General features: G+C 52.2%; 1 protein-coding gene across 3 annotated transcripts in view; it reads left to right on the forward strand.

The window, feature by feature from the left end:
* Nucleotides 1–22,046, forward strand: part of LOC105701232 (protein neuralized) — a 66,673-nt gene that overhangs the window by 28,244 nt on the left and 16,383 nt on the right. For 2 of the 3 annotated variants that reach the window (XM_012427801.1, XM_012427803.1), the window contains exon 1: nucleotides 1,615–1,964. The exons of the other annotated variant lie outside the window; for it this stretch is intronic. In XM_012427801.1, the coding sequence (XP_012283224.1) occupies nucleotides 1,697–1,964 (268 nt within the window). In that variant the 5' untranslated portion in view covers nucleotides 1,615–1,696. Of the gene's footprint in view, nucleotides 1–1,614; nucleotides 1,965–22,046 lie in introns of those variants that run through there. 3 annotated transcript variants of the gene reach the window in all.

The raw sequence follows: 22,046 nt of genomic DNA on the forward strand, positions 1-22,046 counted from the left end.
TGCTGAGGGAGAGAGGATGCTAAATGAATCACAGCAGAGGTTAACGAAGGGGTTTCCTTGCAAAGCGGGGAAGATCTACATGAAGAGCGAGGCGTCTCGAAAGTCGGCCGAAAGTTCCTTCTCGAAGAGCTAGTTTCGCGACTCGAGTTTGACTTCCTCGGATCGACTTGCGGTCTTCTTCAGGTTCTCGGGTGGGAAAACTCGGCGGTAAATCCGGATGTCCCAGCCATTGTGCAGGGTTCGCGGGTGTTCGCACGGCACTGGTAGCGTTATACCCGCCGTCTTCCAGACTTGCATAATCGAGACGCACGTGCGCAAAGTGCACATACGCAGGTACGTGCGGTGAATTACAGTGCACTCTTTGTGCAATGCCTTCGGCAGCCACGAGTCCTGACTCAGGACGGAGGCATTCCAGACCTCGAAAAGATCCCCTTCCGAGGAACCGTCGTTTTCCCCGGACACTCCCGGGTTATATCCGTACATCTCTCGGTACCGCTCTGCGTCACGTTTCCTTTAATAACATCCTAATCCTGGCGATCGTTTGCAAAGGACCCCGTCCTCGCATTCCGCGATAACGGAGGCTCCGGGAACTTTACCTTGCAACCCCGCAATGGTCCCCGTGTTGAAATTCCTTACCTCGACCCTATAACCCAAGAAATTTGAATTCTAGTTCCAAAGATCCCCAAGCGTTATAATTATCCACCAAAAAAAAAAAAGGAAAGAAAAAGCTTGGATAAAATTCCCCACCTTTCCATGCCAGGAAAAAGGAATCTGAAATACATTCTGCAGGGTATTTTTCAAAATTCGACGTCCCTCCCGAATTTTAATGTGCGGCTCCCAAGGTTCGTCTACCCCGCGCGACGGGAAAGAGCGCCGGAGATGAGGAGTAAAAAAAGATGAGCGATATTGAGAGAAGGGCCGACTAGTAAAAATGTCGGAGGGTTCGATTAGCCCGTCCATTAGAGCCCGTATGTCCTAACCTAAGCGGAGTCGCGGCCGCCACCACCACGGGGTAGCCCGGTGCGTCCAGGTAAGGGCAGCTGTCCACCAGGTGTCGTCGGGCGTCCCTCTCCCTCCCGTTGCGCCGAGCGGGGCCTCTCTCTCGCACTTGCGGCGCCCGGCGGCGGGCAGGAGTGGGGGGGCAGCGCGAGCGGGGATTGGTCGGCGGCTCGCGCGCGGCCTGGTCATACCCTCGGTGCACGCTCGCCGAGCCGTCAGTCGTCATCGAGCGCCCGAGGAGCGAGCACTGGCTCTAGCGGAACGCCCGGGGGGAGTCGCAGCGAACACGCGGCCCGACGTCGCGCTGATAACGGAGGGTTGGTCCCTGCTTTATCGACCTCGACCCCCCCTCCCTCCCGCGATGGACCGCGCGGCGCTCCACTAAAGAGCCGAGAGAGAGAGAGAGGGCGCGCGTCCACCACGTGGTCCGGCGCACACGTGCGCACTCCGCCGGCGTCACTCGAATAGGTGGACTCACCCCGACTGGTCGCGACGCGTCGCACTCGACCGCCGGAGAGAGAGTGTGCCGCACCGGGAGGGCGAAGTGTCCGGGACAGTGAGTCGAGTCGCGGTCTCGCCGGTGACCGACGCGGCCAGGAGGCCCGCCGACCTCTCGCGGGGACTCCGTTTCGAGGTTAGGTCACGACCGAGCGGAGCCTCGACTTGCTACCTCAGGCAGATCAAACCGGCCACATTTATGGGGGTGTCCGGAGAGTGCGCGGTCAAAGGTGCCGGCAGCAAGAGCCACCCCTGTCACTGCTGCACCCACGTAGCCAACGCGAGCGCCAGCGTGCCCGCCCACCACCATCACCACCCGCACCACCATCACTATCACCACCATCACCATCACCGGCACTCCAAGAGCCCCGTAGAGGCCCAGCAGGAGCCTGGGGACACCAACATCCTCTCCTCCCTCAGGAGCAAGATGAAGGTGCTCAAGAAGCTCAAGCGCAAGATGGGACTAGGTGAGAGAGCCACTCCCTACCGACTCGTTTACCCCCATAATCCGGATAGCTTTGCTTCCTATCGACCCCGTAGGTCTACCGGATATGGCAATCCCCCCCTTACATCGCACGTAATTTCATATTGCAGCAAATAATTTGACCCCCACGAGTAAACAACCGCGAATGGGTATATAAATCTGACGTGATATATGCATACGAGTTCGTATGTAAATGGAACGTTTAGATGAAAGTGTTGCTCCTTGAAGTATCGTATCGAAGCATGCATTTTTTATTGTGCACTGAATATGTGTGGATCGATCGCATTGGCGCATCGATCATGTCACGACCGCGTCTATTTAAGAGGGAACTGAGGCCGCGAGATTCCCTTCTCGGAAAATCGCAGTGGAGGGGAATTTCCTCGCTCTCCATAGTCAATGTTCCTTTACCGATCGCTAATTGTGCGTTTGCCCTCGATAACAATTACACATGGGCCCGGTGTCTGTTTTTCTCCGATTTACCATCTGGGAGCGGGAGCACAACGAGTCCCCTGTGAATCTACGTCTAGGAGGCCAAGATCCGACGCTAATCGCTCGTAAATATGAATTGATAGAAGCATATACAATATTCCCGGTAACCATACATTTCCAGGAATGGGGAATACCTCGTGACCCCGTAAGTTCCGGGATTCTGGTTTTAATTCTTCACTTCAATTCCCTCGCTGTTTATCAATTATTTGTAGACGACTCGCGGGTCTCCTTTATCCGTGTCCCATTTTGTCGAACTTTTGCGGCCCCGCAGCGGATATTCCGCTCCTCCCCCCTGCCCCATTAAGGAACTATCGCTTCCGCCGCGGAAGCGGCACTTCCGCCCCGGAAAATCGAAGACCTCCCTCTTCTCCGCCCGCTCGGCCTCCTTCGGGCCTTCCCCTCTTCCTCGTCACCTCCTACCCTTCTCTCCCTACCTCCCACCCACCCACCCACCTCCTATCACGCTCTCGCGTGTCGCGTGTCGCTGACGTGTGAACAATGAGTCTCCCTCGCGCGCGCGCGTGTATGGTCTAATCGAACCCGGGGCGAGCACGTCGCGAACAAGGGCGACCTATATTGCTCCCGTCGAATGAGTCGCTGCACCAGGGTGCAATAAGAACTACGAGAGAGGGGGTGTTCACCTGTGGGAATTTTTTTCCCCTAATTTGTCCTACTGGGTAGGGAACTGGTGGCGAGCGAAATTCAGTCTTGGGGAAAATGGGCATTTTCATAATTTCAGGACCCTCATTTATTATTACGTATTACGATAGAGGGCTTGGTCTTGATATTGCATAAGACTGGGGCACATGGGGATGCAGTTGTGCAGCGCACGGCGAGTGGCTCGATTTTTGCGAGTTCTCGGTTCTAAATCCACGAATCCCCCTTGAGCCCCTCGAGTAAGCTGCCATCGATTTATCGGGTATTCCTTGATCGTGCTCGACACTGCGAGTGTACTCTCCGTAGATGCATTAAGGGCGCACCGTCTCTATAAATATCCTCCTCGGGAGTCTCCTCGGGTGCACTCGAACCTCGGCGGCCGACTCGCGGGGGGGGGAGGGTACGCCTCGCGGCGGGCAAATGTCCCGAGGAATTACTCCGGATCTCGGGTAATTGCCCGCAATTGTCCCGATTAACGCGTCCCTCCTTCCGCCCCCGCCGTCCGGTGCATCGGACTCGGGGCGTCGCGGCGAAAAAATGGGGGGATCTTTAATTTTTATTTTTTCTAGTCTTTTGTAGACAAATCTTCCATTATCACCAGGACCAGGTCGTTCCATCTCGATTCCAGGTGGGATGACCCGCGGTCCGGCGATCTCCACCGATTGCAATTCAGTTCGTTTTCCGGCAAGGGGAGGGGGTCGAGGGGGTTGCATACACGGAGTGCAGTTGCAGTAGGCCGGGCGAAGCATGAAAAGCTAAGTTCTAAGCTGGATCGGCGTGCCCGTTGACCGAGTTTCGATTCAACGGGTGATTTAGCCCTGAGGGTGGGTGGAGGTGGCCCTGGTTTTCCTTCATTCACCCCTTCTTTCCCCTAGATATATCCCTGGTTTGCCAAGCTTTCCCGGTTTTCACGGTTTTCTCATCAGATGGCAGCGACAGCGCGCGTCAGTCGCGACCTTTTTTTTTCCTCCCCTCCTTTTTCGTTTTCTCTTACTTTTTTCTCTCCCCTCGCGCCGTCGTCCCTCCTCGTCGCTCTCGCGGCTCGCCCGTCGCGTCGTCTCTCTCTTCGTCTCCCTCCACCGGGGCGGCCATTGTGCACCGCGCACCACTGCAAAGTAGAACACTCCTCTCTCGGCCCCCTTTTGTCGCGACTTTCCTCTCTCTCCCTCTCTCTCTCTCCTCGCCTCCTTCCTGGTCCTTCTCCTCCTACTTCGCGGGGCCGACTCGCCGTGTGCTAGTTTTTTTTCCCGGCGATTTTTCTTCCCCGGGTCCCCGGGGAGCAACGGGAAGCCCGATTGATCGCCTGCTGATCTAGACGTGGGGAGATACTCCGCCTTATCGAGCCATCTTGGGGAACACTGCATCCGATGGCATTGTTTGATTAGGAATGAGGTTTCTTTTTTTTTCCCCCTTTTTTTCGTATGACACTTTAGGGGAGGAAAAGTCGGGCCTGATTTTTCGGAGCTTACAGAACTGTACGGGGTATTCCTTGCCGGGAGGCTGCCTGGACCAACGCTAAGAAGGCTCTAACCCCTTTTCTGGAGCACTTTGCGGGAGAGCTCGACCGATCCCCCTTCTCGTGGGAATCTCGGCGCGAAGCGAGAGACTCGCACGCGGCGTTTCGCTTTAATCCGCACTTCTTCCCATCTTTACCCCCTTTTGCCCCCTTTTGCCACTTGCCGCCCGCCGCCATCGCGCACCGGAAGACTATGTACGATCTACGCAATATCTTTTTTTTTTCTTCCTTTTCCCATTTCATTTTCAAATTGATAAACCATGATCGTCCATCGTGGTTCAGGGCTGCCGACGAACCGTGCTTTACCGGCGGTTTTATTTATCCGCGATTTATTCTTCTCCTGGGAATGTCTCCTTTCAAAGGGTCTGTGGGAGTCCTGCTTGATGCACATTTTGCAGTCTGTAATCGGCATTTTTTTTATCCCCGGCCCCGCGAGGCCCTTGCCATCGCGTGCGGAAACCGGCGGCGGATTTAATCCGCTTTGCGACGCGAATGAGGAGGATGCGCGGAACGCATCCCTCGTGAAGGCGCTCGGAGGTGCCTGAAAGCGCGTTAAGGTACCCACGAAGGTGTGCGTAATGGCGATTTACGAGCCCCGGAGGAGGGTCCCCGCTTTTCCTTTCCTAAAATCGCTTTCCCAGGGTCTCTGGGAGCATGGCGAGCATGGCTCATTCTTCGACGGAGCACGCCTCGTCGGCCGACTTTCCATGGCCGGTCCAGAGACCCGAAAAGTCCCCCATTATTCCGTACTCCCAGCTGTTCCTCCTCGGCGTCCTGAAACGAGCCACCCCTCCCGGTTGGTTCCTCGTTTTTCCTCCCGCGGGAACGACCGGATCCGGTGCCCTCGCCCCGACCTGGACGAACCGGGGGAGGAACAGCTGACGGATCCGTCGCCGGTAAATTTTTCGACGTCTCGTACCTGGCCCCGCACCTGGGGCCAGTGGTTCTCCCTTTTCTCTTTATCTCTCTTTCCTGCAAGTAGAAAATCATCTGCGCTCGGAGAAAAAAAAAAGAAAAGAAAAAACATTACCTCGAGAAAATTGTGAGAAATCCGCGGAAACGATGTTTCATCCCGAAAATATTCTCAAGGTACGAGTAATGAGAATGACAAAAATGACAATGTGGGAATTGTTCGTGTTATTTATTGCGATAATTTTTTTATCCCTGGAATAACAGACTGTACGTCGGTCGTTTGCGATCGAGGGGAGATTTTATTCTTGGGAGGTTGTTGTAGACTCGTTTGATAATTTTTTGCAATTTTTCGGCAGGAGAATCGTTGATACTATTGCGACCGTTTCTTTTTTTGGCGTTCGTAGGTAATCTGTATTCCTCTTGAGTCAATGGGAAATGCCCGATCGAGTTGCGAGATTATCTATGAATTCCTGACGCAAGTTCCGTCTGGGCTTACTCACGAGGATGATCCTTTTAATTTCTTTTCGCCTTTAACGAGAGGGATCAGCTATTCCGGGAAGATTTCTGATTCACGGTGTCTCGAGAGATGAGAGCGACGGCGGGGATAGCTATTTCGGGGATTCCCCGCCGTTGAAGGAAAGTTATATCGATTCCTCCTTTTTATTCGGTGTTTTATCACTCCCCGGGGCATCTTCTTCCGCGGATCAGAGAATCGCGTTGGGGGTTTTCTCCCCTCGAATTCTATAAATCCCGAGGCCTCCGTCCCTGTCAGGACCTCTTCCATTCGACGACCCTTCAGGATAGAGAGACCCCTCGGAGGAACTTCGTGTCGGAAGTAATAAAGACCAGCTCGAGGGCCGAGAGCTGCGGAAAAGAAGGGCTCCGTCTAGTTTCCCCCCTCGAGGAGAGTGGAAAACGACGGGCGATAATGCAAGGTGGGAGGGAAACGCCCAATAAGCTCTTTTTCGCTCTTTTCCTTGTCAATACTTGTCGCGAGACACGAGGCGCGATATCGCTTCCCTCTCCGTCTGTACCTCCTCCGTGAAAGATATCCACGAATTTCCTCCATTTCCACTTAAGCCGAAATTGACGGTAAAGTGAATACACTCGACGAGTTAAGTGAACCGATATACATCATGAATCCCCGAACAAATCGATTAATGATCCACAGTCGCGTTAATAATCCCGTGAAATTCGGAGAGGGCTTTAACACACTCGAGTACCGAGTTTACGTCGTATTGCAATATTACAATGAGATCACAATAATTTTTGTTTTTCTTTTCTCTTCATTTTATTCCTACTTAGGAGGTCGCGCCTGATCGATCCGCGATCGAGCTTCGATTCCGGGGTAATTAGTTAAGGACAGGAACGGGGGATTCTGGTTTCGCGAGGTTGCAGGACCTCCGGGGAGCCCCAGGACCCCGGGGCTCTTGGCGAGTCCTTTTTGCTCCTTCTACGGAGGTGATTCACTCGCTCAGAGATTCTCAGCTGGACCATTGGAAGGTAAAGAGCCTCCTCGCGAATTCGCGAGAACTCCCGACTTTCCTCAATGGAAAATGGAAAGACAGAGAGAGAGAGAGAGGGGGGGGGGACTCGAGGCGTCGCGACGCGGATTTATCCTCCCAGCGATCTCTGGCAATCGGGACAGAACGAGCTGTCCCCGTTGCGCTGATAAAAAGGCCCGGGGGAAGGCGAAAAAAAGAAAGAGAGAAAAAAAAATTAAAAACGGAAGAAGGGATTCCACTCGGTCCATTTTCCTCGCGTTCCCACGGCGCGGAAAGCACTGGCCGGAACGACCGCTCGTATCCGCTCGGAGGAATTCGAAACTCCCGAAGAGAGGATGTATCTCCTCGGCAGGGCGAAATGGCGGGCTTTTTGAATACGATTTGTCGGCATTCCGAGTCGGCACTATTCCAGGGGGATCGTGGGAGTTGCCCTCGATTCGCGATTCCGTCCACCGGGTTTCTGGTACTCGTTCCCAGACAGGTGCTTATATTACCGGGAATTAACGCGGATCATCGCGTATTATTCCGGAATTATTATAAATTATATGGAGGCACCTCGGGAAAGGAAAGGAAAAAAAAAAGAAATAAGGAGAGAAATCGGGTAAACGCGGCGCGCCGTCCGGTAATATCCCATAAATATGTCGCTAACTCGATCGCGACAGTGCTCTGGAAATACACTTTACGGTATGGTACTTCGTCACAGGAAATGTTCTACCGAGCGGGAATCGAAGCGAATGATAACGACGGTATAAATCGCGCCGACCGCGATCGGTTCCCACGATGGACGGCGCAGTAATACTTCCTCGCAAAAGGAGGATCCCGTCTGGTCTTTTGATGGCGAAAGACTCGAATTCAATCGCCCCCCCCCCCCCCCTTCCGGGAAATTGAATTGCATGCCATTGAGAAGGAAAAAAAGAAAAAAGAAGATGAAGATAATGAGTGTTTCACTTTTCATTTCAATCTATCGAGTCGCGAAACTTGCCCTACTGTGACGTAAGAAGTTTCACTTTTTTCTTTTGTTTTGTTTTGTTAGGCAGGTACCATCTGGATAATAATAGAAGAGGTACGGAAATTAATTATCATGGTTTTTTTTCGCCGTAGATTGGACGGTTTTTTTTTAGATTACAGGGGATAAGGAGCGATCGGTCTCGATCGGTGATCCGTTTTCACGAGGGAGAGCTCCTCTTTCTCTCTCCCTCTTTCTCTTAGGAATCGTGGTATCGTACGGAGGCGGGCTCTAGTGGATGAACTCGGTAACTTGGGCACCGTCCGAAGGGTCCCGGGCCGAGCTCTCTCGTGTAGGGCACCGTTTTACCCGGGCGTGCATTCCTCCTTTCTCATCGGCAATCACTGACCGTCCTCACGCGCGCGCCCTGTCGCCCTCTTTGTCGCTCCCGCGGGCCACGCGTTACGGCTGTCTCTCTCCCTCCCCGTAGCGGTCGGCGGCCGCGCGCGCATCCACCCGCCTCTCGGAGACTGGACTGGCCCGGCGCTCCATGTTGTGTGTGACGTCATACCAAGAATAACCTGTCTTTGTTCCCACACAAGCCGTTCCGCGGGAACCGGTTTCGAGGTGTTCCGTATTGCCTATCAGCTGTAACGCCGTTCAATCGAGGAGGAACCTCGGACGGGATATATCGGGAGCCTCCCGCCAAAACATTGCGCGAGGGAAGATCGATCTTCGATGCACTTTTTCTAGTTTTCTCTTTTTCATCTTTTTCCTCTCTCTCTATCCGTGACTGAAGTTACTTCAGGTCACGTGGGAGCACCACCTGAATCTCCTCACCGGTGAAAATATCTAATTTATTAGAAAACACCTTCCAGAGGAGCTTGAGTGTCACGAGCGAGTAATATCAATGTGGAGTACGGAAAAACTGTGTTGATGAAAAGTGTGGAGAGAGGGAAAAGGACGGACTATATGACCACGTGTCCGGAGTTGACCCCCAAGGGAGACTTGGACGTGCCTGCTCGTTTGGGCCACTATCCCTTGACCGGGCTCGGGAATTTCGCCCGTATGTCGGGGAGGGTCCCTTTAAACGCTGTGCGGTGATGCAAATTCGATTGAAAATCATTTCTGACTTTTACTCTGGGGTCCAGGACGGGATTCTTTCTTGAGAGGACGAATACAGGGATTTTTGTCACGGATCTTTTTTTTTCTTTCTTTCATCAGTCTTTCTACATCTTGTCTTCATCTCTTACGGAATCCTCCGCGTCTTGACCGGAGCCGCGACTCCGATCTTCGAATCCCGTCGAGGGCGCCCTCGGGACGCGGCCATTGTTTCGGCGAGCGGAAGCGAGCTCGAGCCTCGCACGGAAGCCGATCGCATCGGAAGAGAGCCCTGGACGGAGACGGGGGGTAGTTAGAGAGAGAAGAGCAGCGGAACGTGGCGGAGTTCACCGGTCTGTGAATGGCCGAGGTGAGCCGGAGGGCCCGACTTCCGAAAGAGCTCGACCCGGTTCTACGGCGACTCCTTCCCCACATAGTCATTGTCGTCCCGATCGTGGGATCATTCCTCGTTACCTCTCTTTCACCTCGGAATTAACTCCCCCACTTATCGAGTCCGCACAATCTTGCCCTTCGATCCGGCCCATTGTCTCCCTCGCGGGTCCTCGCGAGGTCTCGGCCAAAAAGAACGCCATTACGCCGATTACGCCCACTGCAAAATGATTACGCATGTTCCGGAAATTGAGTCTCGAAAATCGTAAAGAGCCTCGTAAATCGTTCGTGCCAGCGGACGAGTTTTCGGTCGAAGAAGGACCCGAAAAGTTGGCTCTCGTGAATGTTTAGGAATTTTTCCTTCTCTCTCGTTATGATTTTTTTTATTTCTTTATTTTTTATCTTTACTTCAGGGGGATTCCGCCACGTGACTTAAGGCTCCGGGAAAGGATTCATGCGATCCACGGAAATGTTTAAGGACCGTTTTGTATTTTTTTTTCTTCTTCTCTTAGTCGGCCATATTTTATTTATTATGCACTCGCGGGTACGGGTTCTTTTTTAATTTCCCCGCGAAACGGGACGCACCGTCGGAGGAATTACCTGCCTTTTACTGTTTCGAGTGCGTGTGTTCAGGAAACAAGGTCGGTGCACACCCCAACTACGAGCACGTGCGTACTTTCCGCCGGATGCACCGGAAGTGCCGCCCGAGGTGCATACAACGCGACTCGAGCCCGGCGCAAGTGCGCACTCGCGAGCTGCACTCGCGCGAGTCGATACTCGGTGTTGGATAAAATGGAAAGGGGGAAATAAAAAGAAAATGGAAGGATCTAGAGAGGAGGAAACTCGAAAGGACTCTCGTTCCGCCATTTCAGCGTCCCCTTTGTGAATTTTTTCGAGTTAGCAACTCCATGGAACTCGTCTTATCTCGGTGCATGTCGACGCACCGCTGCTCGATGCATCTGTCGACAATCGAAGACACTCCCTGTGAGAGGGATTGCCTTGTCAATTTTTCCACATTTTTCTCTTTCTTTCTTTTTTTTCTTTTTTTTTCTTTTTTTTCGAATACCCATCTTATCGGAGCGACAACGCGCGGCGAGGATCAAAGGGGGGGAGGTACCATAGATAGCGACGAAAAAGCGATACGAGGGGATGAATTAAGTGGTGGATATCGGGAAATCGGGGCGGGGGAGTGATATGAAAGGTCCGCCCGGAAATATCTCGCCGAATTGCCGGGAAAAATGGTAAAATCGATCTGCCAAGCAGTGGAGCGAGAATCGAGGTCGACAACCCTCGGTTGTGGTTTTTCCTTTTTTTCCCCTGTGTTTCCCCCCCGTTCAGGGGGGTCGTTTCGTTTCGTTTCGAGAGCAAACCCCCTCGGACGTTGTATTACCCGCAAGAGCACTCGCGGCGGTCATCGGGGTTTTAATGGAACAAATGTTGAGACACCGGGGACGCCGGGGCTGGTTTTGCTCTCCCCCTTCATCCCCTTCCGTGTTTGTCGCGATTTTCAAACCTTCCCTGCTTATCGCTATTTTTAGCCCCCACGTCGCGGATTTTCGACCGTCTCGCAGAACGTCGGTCCCTCCTCAAAGGGATTGTGATTTTTCGGACATCTCATCTTTCTCACCCTTTACGGGTGACTCATTTGAAACGTCATTCTTGAAGTATCCTATTTCGAGATTAATTCTTATCGAAATGAATTTCCTTTATTTTTTTTTTTTTTTTATTTACGAGTGCAAGGTTTCCTCCAAGTGACTCATGTACACCCTTGAGAGGGAGTTGCGCCTCCCTTCCTGACTTTTTAAGGGGGAAATGGCGCGGCCACCCTGCACCCCGATCCTATATTACTCCTGGGAGCTCGTTGCCGCCTCTAGACTTTAATGGAACAAATGTTGCCGAGGCTCGTCGAGGCGCTTCGCCGCGAATTAGAGGGCTGCTTGGAGAAAAAAAAAAAACCTAGTATTCCCTTTGCCGCGACCCCTTTATAGCCCCGGAATTACTGCCCCGTGTAATTCCAACTCGATGGTGATTAACGATTACGGCTGCTCGTTGAACACACGTGTGGCATCCTTCTTTCTCTATCTGAACCACTAAGAGGGAATTTTCTTCTCCAAAGTATACTTTCGGATGCGAAAACTCATATTCGAACAGGACTGACCGATCCTGAGGCACCCTTAGAGGGGCTCGTAGGAACTAATTCCTCCCTAGGGAAAAAAAAAAAAAACGGTGAAGCATATAATTAAGCGGTAAAATAAACATGTCGTTGGATCGAGTCCTCGGCGTAGAGTCCAGGATGCTCGGGGCCAGTTATGGGACATTTTCCTCGGTCCATCGGAGCCAATCGGGGGGCCTTTTTGTGACGTCCAGGAGGTATCTCCTGCACCGAGGGTACCTAGACTCGATTTTGCCGGCGCGATCGTCGGCCGGCATCGCGCAATTTCCCCATAATACCACCCCTAAGGGTGTAATCCGAGCGTAATAAACGCGATATCACGGCGGCCGCCCCGAGATAGGGCCCGGCCAAACAATCCCATTAATCTCTCAATTTGACTCGATTGCGAGTGCATCCAGGCCCTCGGATGGCTCGTAAAGAGGCCCGCTAAAAATGCCCGGTCGTAAAGAATATCGTTTCGAGGTAGCTAAGAGTACCTACGAGTCGACCCCTCCTTTCCCAGGAGTGATTGAATATTAAAGAGGCACGGGGGGGAATACATCTAAGAGGAACGCCCGCCTCGGCCTTTGACTTCCGACTTATTCTTTTTTTTTCTCTTTTTATTCACCTCTATCCGTTCCCATCTCCCTTGCTCGGGGCATGTATCACTTCTTTCCCTTCCTCCGCGACTATGGATTTTTTTTATTTTTTTTTTATTCGCGCCGATTAAGCCCGTCCCTTTCGCCCACCTTTCATGTAAAGACCCGCGACCTACGCACAATTTCCGCCACGGCGCCGCTGTCCGGCTCATTGAGCAAGTGGACGAATTAATGGCTCGAGGAGATGATTTAATTGCGAGATGAGTCAAGGGTCAATGCGACATGTCGACGTGACTGCGCGATCAGTGGCTCTCGGACGATTATTCCGCCCCCTGGGAGGAATTATCGATATGTTGGTACCCTTTGGGAGGATTTATTCATTACTTAGGGGCATGATGCGCCCAGAAGTGGGGGGAGAATTTTTAGCGAGTTTGGCGAAGATTTAACGAGAGTTTGGGGGGATGATTGCTGCGCGGACGGTGAGTCTTCTTGGGGGACTTGAATATCTCGTCAGGGCGTTTCTGACGGTGGATTTATCCCCCAGGGACCCGGGGAAGTTTCTCCAGTTAGCAGTTAACTACCTTCCCGAAGTCGACCCGAACACCCCCGGGAGTCGGCCGATGTAATCACGGTGTAAACGACGAAATCCTCCGCGGATTCCAGCAAACGACGACCCCGGTCGATGCATCCCGGGGATTAAGTCGTGTCCCAGATTTCCGGGCTGATGTGCTCCGCTTTACTACCCTGGATAACACACCCTTTTCGGGTTATCGCGAAAAGTTCAGGATTCTCCTTTCTCGGGTGGATCTCTCGTATCATCGAGATTACTCCGGTAATGTACGAGAAATTTCCTGATTTTCGCGAATTTTACGTCCTCCCGATGGTGCTCGCTCGAGCTCGAGACTTCCCTTTGTAATCCCGGGATTATTCAGCCCCGATGAAATTGCCACGGTCCATTGGTAAGAAGAAAAAGGAGACTTTCCCGGGAAGAACTCGCCCATGCACCTCGGGGTCATATCGGCTGCAAGGTAATCGCATTTACCTAGACCTCAGTGATTAACGCGCAGCGGTGAACGAAGGGGTGGTTTAGCCGAGCCGACCGATAACCGCGGACTGATAGTCTCACCTGAAGTGTCCTCCGATTTTTTCTAACCCATTTACCCGCGATTCGTCTTCTTAATCCTCCGATATATCTCCGTTTCGTATAGCAGTGCCAGAAATGCTCAGAGAAATTTTCTTTTCTTCCCTGAATTTTTCCTAGATATAATCACAGATTGAATTGAAACTAGCGGAATAGTGGCGAGAAGTACACGCGAATAATTAATACGTGGTGTGGTTATCTGCAAAGGATAAATTATGAAATTTTGTCGGATTCATTCACGGACTTGCGGAACTCGAATACGGTGTATTGAAATGGACGTTTGTGATTTTATTAATTTTTACGTAGTTTTTTTCGTTCATTATTTTTCACTCGCAGTGCATTTCGCAGATCGAGATGGAACTTCTGCCTCGAGGGGCGACACGAATCGTGGAGGGCTTTTATCGGGGAGAGGAGAACCACTGTGAACCATTGACCCCGCGTAAACTGGGAAAGTTCTCGGACACTCACCGGGATAATGAGAGCAATAAGTCCGAGGAAGGCAAGGGACGTCGGTCTTGTCGCGTTGATCTTATACCGAAGCCGACAGTCCCTTGGTCGTACCCTTTCCTTTGTCCTCCGATTATATTTCGGTCGCCTTGCCCTAGGAACGAGGGGAGAAAATTACCGAAGCAAGCCGCAACTTCGCCGACCCGAAGCATCGCACTTGCGGCAAGTGCAGCTTCAATTGCATCTGAAAAACAAATTTGGTTTCACCTTGGTCATACCCTTTCCTTTGTCCTCCGATTATATTTCGGTCGCCTTGCCCTAGGAACGAAGCATCGCACTTGCGGCAAGTGCAGCTTCGGTTGCACCTGAAAAATGTGCAATCTTGGTTTCACGAGCGACATGGCAGGCGGCGCGCCTGGTGGCGTTATTGGCTTCGAAAAAAGGAGGGGAAAAAAATGAGAAAAAAGAATGGGGGGAACTTCCTACCACAGGACCCTCTCGCATCCTGCCAGGGGATCCGGTGTTTCCTCGCCCCGGTTCCTTCCGGCCTCTCCCCCGGTCCAAAGGCTCCGAAAAAAATCCTCCCGAAACCCCATGGAAACCCGTGAGAATTCACATGTAAATGGCCCCGATGAATATGCGATCCCGGCCCTCCCGCTTCGCCGGCGACGAAAATCCACGCCCTGGTATATCGACGGCCGGGAGGGCATCGGGAATAAATTCGAGAAATCGGGACAGGATCGGGTAGTTTCCTAGCCGTGCATTAATTAGGCATTCACATGCAAACTTTCGTTTGAACCCTGCACCTCGTTGCCCTCGGCTCGTATCGGCTGCTCGAGAGTCCTGGCTGGGTTAAAGGAAATGAATAGAAAAGTGATTGAAGAATCATTGAAAATTAGAAAGAAAAAATATCTACCAGCGTTCTAGTGGATCGGTTGAAGGATTTTTAGAAAATCTTTTGGAATGATTAAAATGTTGAAAATTATGATGAAGAAAAATATATATATATTAATAAGAGAAACAAGGGGTCCCTAATTAGAACCGCCTGGAAGCGGACGCCGAGACAATGCTCCTTAAAAGAGGACTCGGAAGCGCGTTTTAATTAGAGCCAAATGGCGCTCGGTCGGTAAGGCAGAGAAAACGCATCCCCGTATCGACACACTTTCGGCCCACTTGCACCCACTCGCGAGTGCACTCGTACACGCGTCCCTTCCCCGGTAACTAGAGCGACGAGGAGGCCTCGCGGGAGATAGACCGAGAGCACCGGAAGTTGCCGAGGGCCCTCCGCTCCTGCAACCCCGGAAGTGCACTCGCAAGGGTAGCGGGGTGCATCTTCGAGCACTCGGCGATCGCGATCCATGGGGAGTTTGGGCCCTGGACCGGCGTGGCCGAAAACTGTATATGCACCCGGGTACAGGTGCACCGCACCCACCCTGCATATCGTTATCAACCCCCTGACAACAGCCAGTCTGGTGTCGGCTGGGATCGATACAGCTTCTATCGCAATGTCAACCCCCATGGGCGGGGGGGGGGCAAGCCCGGGCCGGAATCCATGGAAATTCTATAGAACGGCCGCACTGCGGAGCTCGCCACCGCCCTTACGCCGCTCGATGGGGTTCAATTCCCCCGACCCATACAAGGGTGCGAACTCGCGATGGGGTTGTCGCTAAAAGCCTCGGATTAAAATGATAATTGGAATTTCGCCGAATTTTCGAATCCTCCAGATCGAAGGGGGGGAAAGAAAAATAGGAAAATATCGATCGCATGCTGAATTCACTCCGAAGATTGTATCGACCGGAGGAAATGCGAGGTTTTGGCATTTTCCCAATTTCATTGGGAAATTTCGACTGCGAGTATTGATCGTGGGAATTTTTCGCATCTTTGGGGGGAACGATAACTCGCGAGATTTTTCGCCGAACGACAGAGTCGATTTTGTGAATACTCCAGATCGAGGGGGCTTGGAAATTCTAAATGAGCCATTGGATGCATAATTTATCCCGTATGTCGTACGGGATATTTCGGGCTGCCAGTGGGGATTATGCAATTTTCTCGCAATTCTTTGACAATGACAACCCCATCGCGATACGCGACCTCGGGTGATCGAACGACCGAGCCTAATGTCGCGATCGTGGGGGCTGAAAGGACGGCCGGATCGATCGCACGCGTAATTTATTCGGAATATCATATTAGCCCCGGGGAAACGCATCGGTGGAACGGAGAGGCGAGGCTTTGCCAGTTTCCCCGTTACCCTGGGAAATTTCGGCTGCGAGTATTGATCACCCAATTCCTCGCGATTCTCGCCGTCGGAGCTCGGACGAAGGACACCTCCTCCTCCTTTCGCGACCGAGCCATCCATTTTCTCTCCTGCAATTTATCCCGCAGTTATGGGCAATGCACTTATTGGACAATTTCAGTATGCACGGGAGAGTTAGATGCTTCGTTGCAAATCCCCCGGGACGATAGGCAGTTTCCATCCGATCGGGGAATCATACTCTTTTTTCAGGTTTCTATTCACTTCCACGGTAGTTAGAAAAAAGAAAGAGAAAAGGAAAAAAAAATGGCCGCCTAGCCGAGAGCTAATTCAGAGTCGCGACGCGGAATCATGCTCAAACTCCGTTTACGCGGTGCGTTTTATGCCCGGCACACAATGATAGGCTGTAAAACGCAAGAATGGGCCGGTTGCAAAGGATTGCATATTGCCGACCATTACGTTAAGGAAACGCGCATCCATCCGTAGGGATGGCCAACTGGTCCGCCTTAATGTCTTAAGCTTAAACCGTAATGGCTTCTCGCTGCGAGACATCGGCATCCTACGAATCGATGCAGCGACATTAAAAGTATTTACCGCAGTCGGAGTTTTCCAGTTGTCCGGATTAAAGGACGTGCTAAACTCGTTCCCACGTATCGTCTCCAGCACGAGTGCAGCTCAGCCTGGTTCAAATGAATTCTAATTAATTTTAATTAATTGCAATTCTCTTTTTTTTTCCCTTCGTACCTCCATCCCCCCTTATCTCCTCGTACACGTTGCACCTCGAAGCCGGACAATTTCACATGCCATTATGGCCAAAGAAGTGCAGCCTTCTGCTCTGTCCTCGCCCCCTTCGCCTCCTTCCCTCTGCTCCTGGAAGTGCAAGCAGATGTGTCCTTAATTCAACATCGAGCCGCTGCCCCGCGTCTTGTCGATCGACATTTTATTCTCTCCCTCTTGACTTTTTATTTGGCCCCTCTGTAAACATTTTTCTAAATAAAATTACGCCCCCCGCCCTTTTTTGAGTCATGGGTACCAGTCATGAAGTACCAGCTCAGCCTCGTGGATGACGTGTCCTAGGTCTCGACTAACAAGGAAACATTCCCAAGTGTCCGCCCCCGATCTTATTGATTTTCATATATGTTGAAGAACACAAAAATCTGAGAGNAGATTTTTGTGTTCTTCAACATATATGAAAATCAATAAGATCGAGGGCGGACACATGGGAATGTTTCCTTGTAAGTGCACGTGGGGCTGCGTTAGGTCATCGACATTCACGACGACTAAGACGTAAACCATTTCGACTCGACGACTGATCCAGCCCATTCCGATGATAAGGCTTAACGATTTTCACACGGCCAGTTTCCATTTCAAGGGGTCGTTCCAGGAGTCCGACTATATCGGCCGATTGTACCTTACGACCTGCCAATCAAAAGAAATAATTCCACGGTTAATCACGCCGCTGTTAACTGAACGTCCTTCCCAAAGAGCGACGTTAAATGGGCTCTTCGGGAAATAAGAAACGGCAAATGAAGTCTGGGGAACGAGAGAAGCCTTGGTTCCATTTCTGACGCCGTTGCGTAAGTGCGTTCCTAAGGCAATTTCGTGTAATTTAACGCGCTGTCGCGTCGGGGCTTTCAAATATATTCGAATTCAATTATCAAGCGCACATCGTGACGACTTTCATTGTACCTCGTGGCATCGCTCGAGATAAGGAGGTCCAAAACAAATAATTCCACCTGTTGCATTTAATCGGCACGAAATCGATCTTTCAATTTTCTTTTCTTTTCCTTTTTTTTTTGTAATCGACGCGATTTCATATTTCACGATTTCATGGGCTATGTTTCGCTTCGAATTTCCTGATCTCATGTGTTTAGATAAGTAGATCTTGCGGAAGTGAGTCGGAAATCAATCGTAGGAATTATTTCGGGATTACGCGTATTATCGGCATTTCAAGTTCATGTACGACCTCGCGGGGTGGACTCCGCCGTGGCGGGCATTGGCGGCGCATCCGGGGGCAGGGCTCGGAGGGTGGCGGAATTTCGGGAAGACCCTTTGTTGGCGATTCCCCGGGACAGTGGTACGCCACTGGGCCCGGTGCAAAGGCTCGCCGGGGCCAGGTGGTACACAACCGTTGCGCGGTTGCATCCCCTTGCTTCGGCTCGCGGCAGCTGCTCGACCGAGACTGCTGCCGAGTGGTCCAAGTTGGTACTACTGTCGCCCTAAACGAACCCCAGCCTGGAGACGAGAAGTCCAGAGTCGGAAGGGCACAAGTCGCGCCTGTTCGATAAAGGCCGCTCCGAGGCGATGCTTTCTCGAGGGGTTGCGAAGAAGCCTAAGGGGGCACTGGCGCGTACGAACGTCTCCCTACCAGGTACTACCGTACAAAGGAGTCTTCTCGACTCCTTTAATATTTTTCCAAAGGTGCGCAAGTTGCCTCCCGATGATTGTAATCATTAATTGACGAGTAACACCCTAGGAGCGTCGATCGATGCAGCGCGAGTCGGGGGGTGTCGCACCGAGCGCGACGCGGCTGGTTTGTTAATCCTGAATTAATTATTACAAGGGAAAGTACGCGATGGAGGAAAAAACATGTACCGGACTTTTCGGCTCCATTTTTAACGAGGATAGCGATGGATAAATCGTACGAGCTCTGTCGCACCGAGTGTACGATTAGACGACTCGAATCTGGCCGCGGGTCCATCGGCCCGAAGTTGCGTCGGCAATCCGTACCCCGGCGGTCGGGGGGGGGGGGGATTCTTCCTAGTCGGGAGCCGCGGGTCCCTGGGGGGACCCGGTGCCCTGGGATAGCTTGGTGGCCTTGGGGCGATCTCAACACTCGTGTTCGCGGCCGATTCGCGGTAGTGCGCTCTCCCGTTCGCGGAATCGGACTTTCGATTCGCCCGCCTGCGCGGAGTCCGCTGCGCGATAGGCCACCTCGCTCCGGGAAATTCAGATTCCCGGATTCCCGTTATCAGCCCGACCGGAGATGGGACCCTTCAATTATCACTCCTCGAATCTCCGAACGATCCCCAGTCACGCTTGAAAAACCCGATCTGGAGAACATTCGCGATTACATAAAATCCTTGAAAGGAAAAACACGTCCATTCTAACCTGGACGAGGGAAACGCGAGTCATCGACTCTCTTCCCAGAGGATACCAATATTTAACATCTTGTACAAATACTCGAGTTCGATACCCATTAAAAATGACGTTTCCATTTTTCTATATTTTTCTTTCTTCTTCTTTTTTTTTTTCACTCGCATTTTATTTATCGCACCCTACGCGTGACGTCATAGAAGGGGGCCGGGGGGGAGGGGGTAATTTCGGAGAATCCGAATTTCTCGTACCCGTCTCCGATTTTCGTAGGCGGACAAAGAAATTGGAAAATCCGAGCGTTACCTGGTAAAGCCGGGTTCCCGGAACCCCGGGATTCCTGTTGACGGACAAAGAACTGACAAAGGAATCCGGGAAGTCCGATCGCCGCGTTCGAGGCCGCTAACGAAATTCGGCGAGGGCCCCGGCTCTAACGGAAGACGCGGCGCGCGATTGGCGGCCCGCTCGGCAGCGCTATCGGAAAAGGGACTAGCGCCTCTACGACACGCAGGATATCGTGCCGGCGCGCACACCGACGCGCCGCCGTCGCACACAGGGACGCACCCGTGTCGGGGCCGGGGCCCCGACCAGCAGCTGGGGAGTTTGGTTCTGCAACGCCAGTCGTTATAGTGGCGTGGCTCACGCTGCCCGCCTTTTCCTCGGATGTCCGTGAGAGAATCCCGCGCCGTCCGAGAGACTCCGCGAAAGACTCCGCGCGATTCCGTTCCTCCGGTCTAACCGCCGAGCCGACTCCGTTCCGCGTCCCCGTGTGCGCTTCCGGTTCCGCTCCGCCTTTCCGGCGCGTCTGGCGCCACCTGGGAGGACGCCGCGCAACCTCGGGCGCGTCTCAAGTCGGCTTTTCTCCATCCCCGTCGGAACCATCCGCGTCCCCTTCTACGTTCATAATCTGGAAATCATTTTTGTTTTCTTTTTTTCTTGCCCCCACAGTCCGTTATAATATCCCTCAATTTTCGCGCCTCGAAATTTGACTCTCGAGTGCGCGTCCCCGCCATGGCGCGCGCTTCCGGTACCGCCGCCATCTTGGATTCACTCGCCGAAACCACCCTCGTCGAGTTTTGGTAATTCTGGGAGAGGAAGGCCTCGATTTCGCGGTTTCGGAGGGCTTTATGCGGTTTTTTTCGATTCTTATCGAGAAGCACGCGTAACTGGGCGCGGGTTGGAAGCTTCTTCTCGGATTTCTCGGCGTCGACCCCTCCGGGGGTCGCCGGAAGTGAACGGCTCGGCGGCGTCTCTTCGTCTCCTCCCGCAGAGTGCGCGAGGCCGTTGCGCAACGCGTTTCGCCGGGCCGAGGCATATCGCGGGGCCTCTTTGTCACTGGCCACTCCTCTCTCTTTCCTCTCTAAGACGCCCAATTACCGCTTATAAAGTATTCGAGACGTGTGCTGGCGTCACTCTCGGGATGTCGCTCTCGTGCCAACGACCAAGAAGGCCGCTCACGGTCGGCAGGGCCACGAGGGTTGCTCGACTCAGATTGTCTGGAAACGTTGTCGGTGAGTACTCGAATTTTAATAACGAGAGTGTATAAACAAAATATATATACATACACGTACAATGAACGTATAATTACATCGCTACAATTTTATTCGCTAACCTAGCGAGCATTTCTTCCAAAGGGCGCTCTCCTGTCGTCATATATATATATATTTGATGAAGTCCTATTTCTCGGTAACGAGTGCAGATGTCTCTTTCTTTGTATACAATTCGTTGAAGTGGGCAGTTCGGAGTTCCTTAAGGACGCCGCCCCTCGTCGCCCATAAACCCATCAGCCATAACCTCGAAAAATTCTCGCTTCCGTTCCTTCGCCTCCGGGCGGCTCAGGATTGCTGCCCAGCCCCCTCGACGGAACGATTTGTCCGATTTCCATGTCAATGGTCACGAAGGAGCTCCACGAAAGTACGTTTTTCGCGTGCGGGACACGCACTCCACCCGGAAATGGAATTCCATTAGCGCGCCGCCATATTGGCTCCGAGTTAACTGTCTCTAGGGCGCTGCACTTTGATCGAAAATCGATCGATCGCGCGGTTTATTGAATTTAATTGCCGAGTAATTATCCAAATATAATGGCAGAAAGGGAAGAAACGAGAATCCGTGCCAAAGGGAATCGGTGTACTTCTCGCCGTGATTTATTATAACGCAAATATATACCTCCTTCGCGCTGATAATGGCCGTGATAACTGCCAGTCCCATAATGGAGTCGTTACGAGGTATACCGCAATTCCGGTCGCGTTATTACGGTGACGCACACCGTAATTGCGGTCCCTCAAACGATCGAGTTTTAACCACCCTCCGTAGCGCCTCTCGAAGATTAACATCTTCTCCTGCTTAACAGCCGACAATTGGAGCGACTTGATTGCAGCTTCCTTTGAAAGTTAGGCGTTTCCCTTGCCGGTACTTTGGATCGAGGGACACCTTTAATCGGGCCTTCTCTCAGCGAGAAGTGCTTATCTCTGCGATATAAAATTCGGAAAATCGATACGCATCTACGTGGCTTACGTCGGCGACGTCTTATCGTCCCTTATCGCCAATCCTAACGCTTCTCCTATCTTAGAACGATGTTTATTAATATTTCTAAATATCTCTAAATATCTCTAAATGTGATCCTAAATTATTGCGATTTTTAAACTCGAAGTAAAAGGGTTAAATCGACCCCCGGGGGTGTTTATACCACCGCAATGGCGCCCCACGAATATGGCGATTAATTCGACGGAATAAGCTATTGATCCGATCTGCGATCGGTGTCGAGCCCTGGTCGCCTCAAAGGCACCCCATAAACATGTCGAAACTGTCGCAGCGGTATTACCCCATGTTCAGGGAGCTGGTCCCTCGTTGTCGGTCCACCCCCGCA

The sequence above is a fragment of the Orussus abietinus genome, unplaced genomic scaffold (assembly GCF_000612105.2).
Source record: "Orussus abietinus isolate OABI.00-Male unplaced genomic scaffold, Oabi_2.0 scaffold5, whole genome shotgun sequence".
Lineage (NCBI taxonomy): Eukaryota > Metazoa > Arthropoda > Insecta > Hymenoptera > Orussidae > Orussus > Orussus abietinus.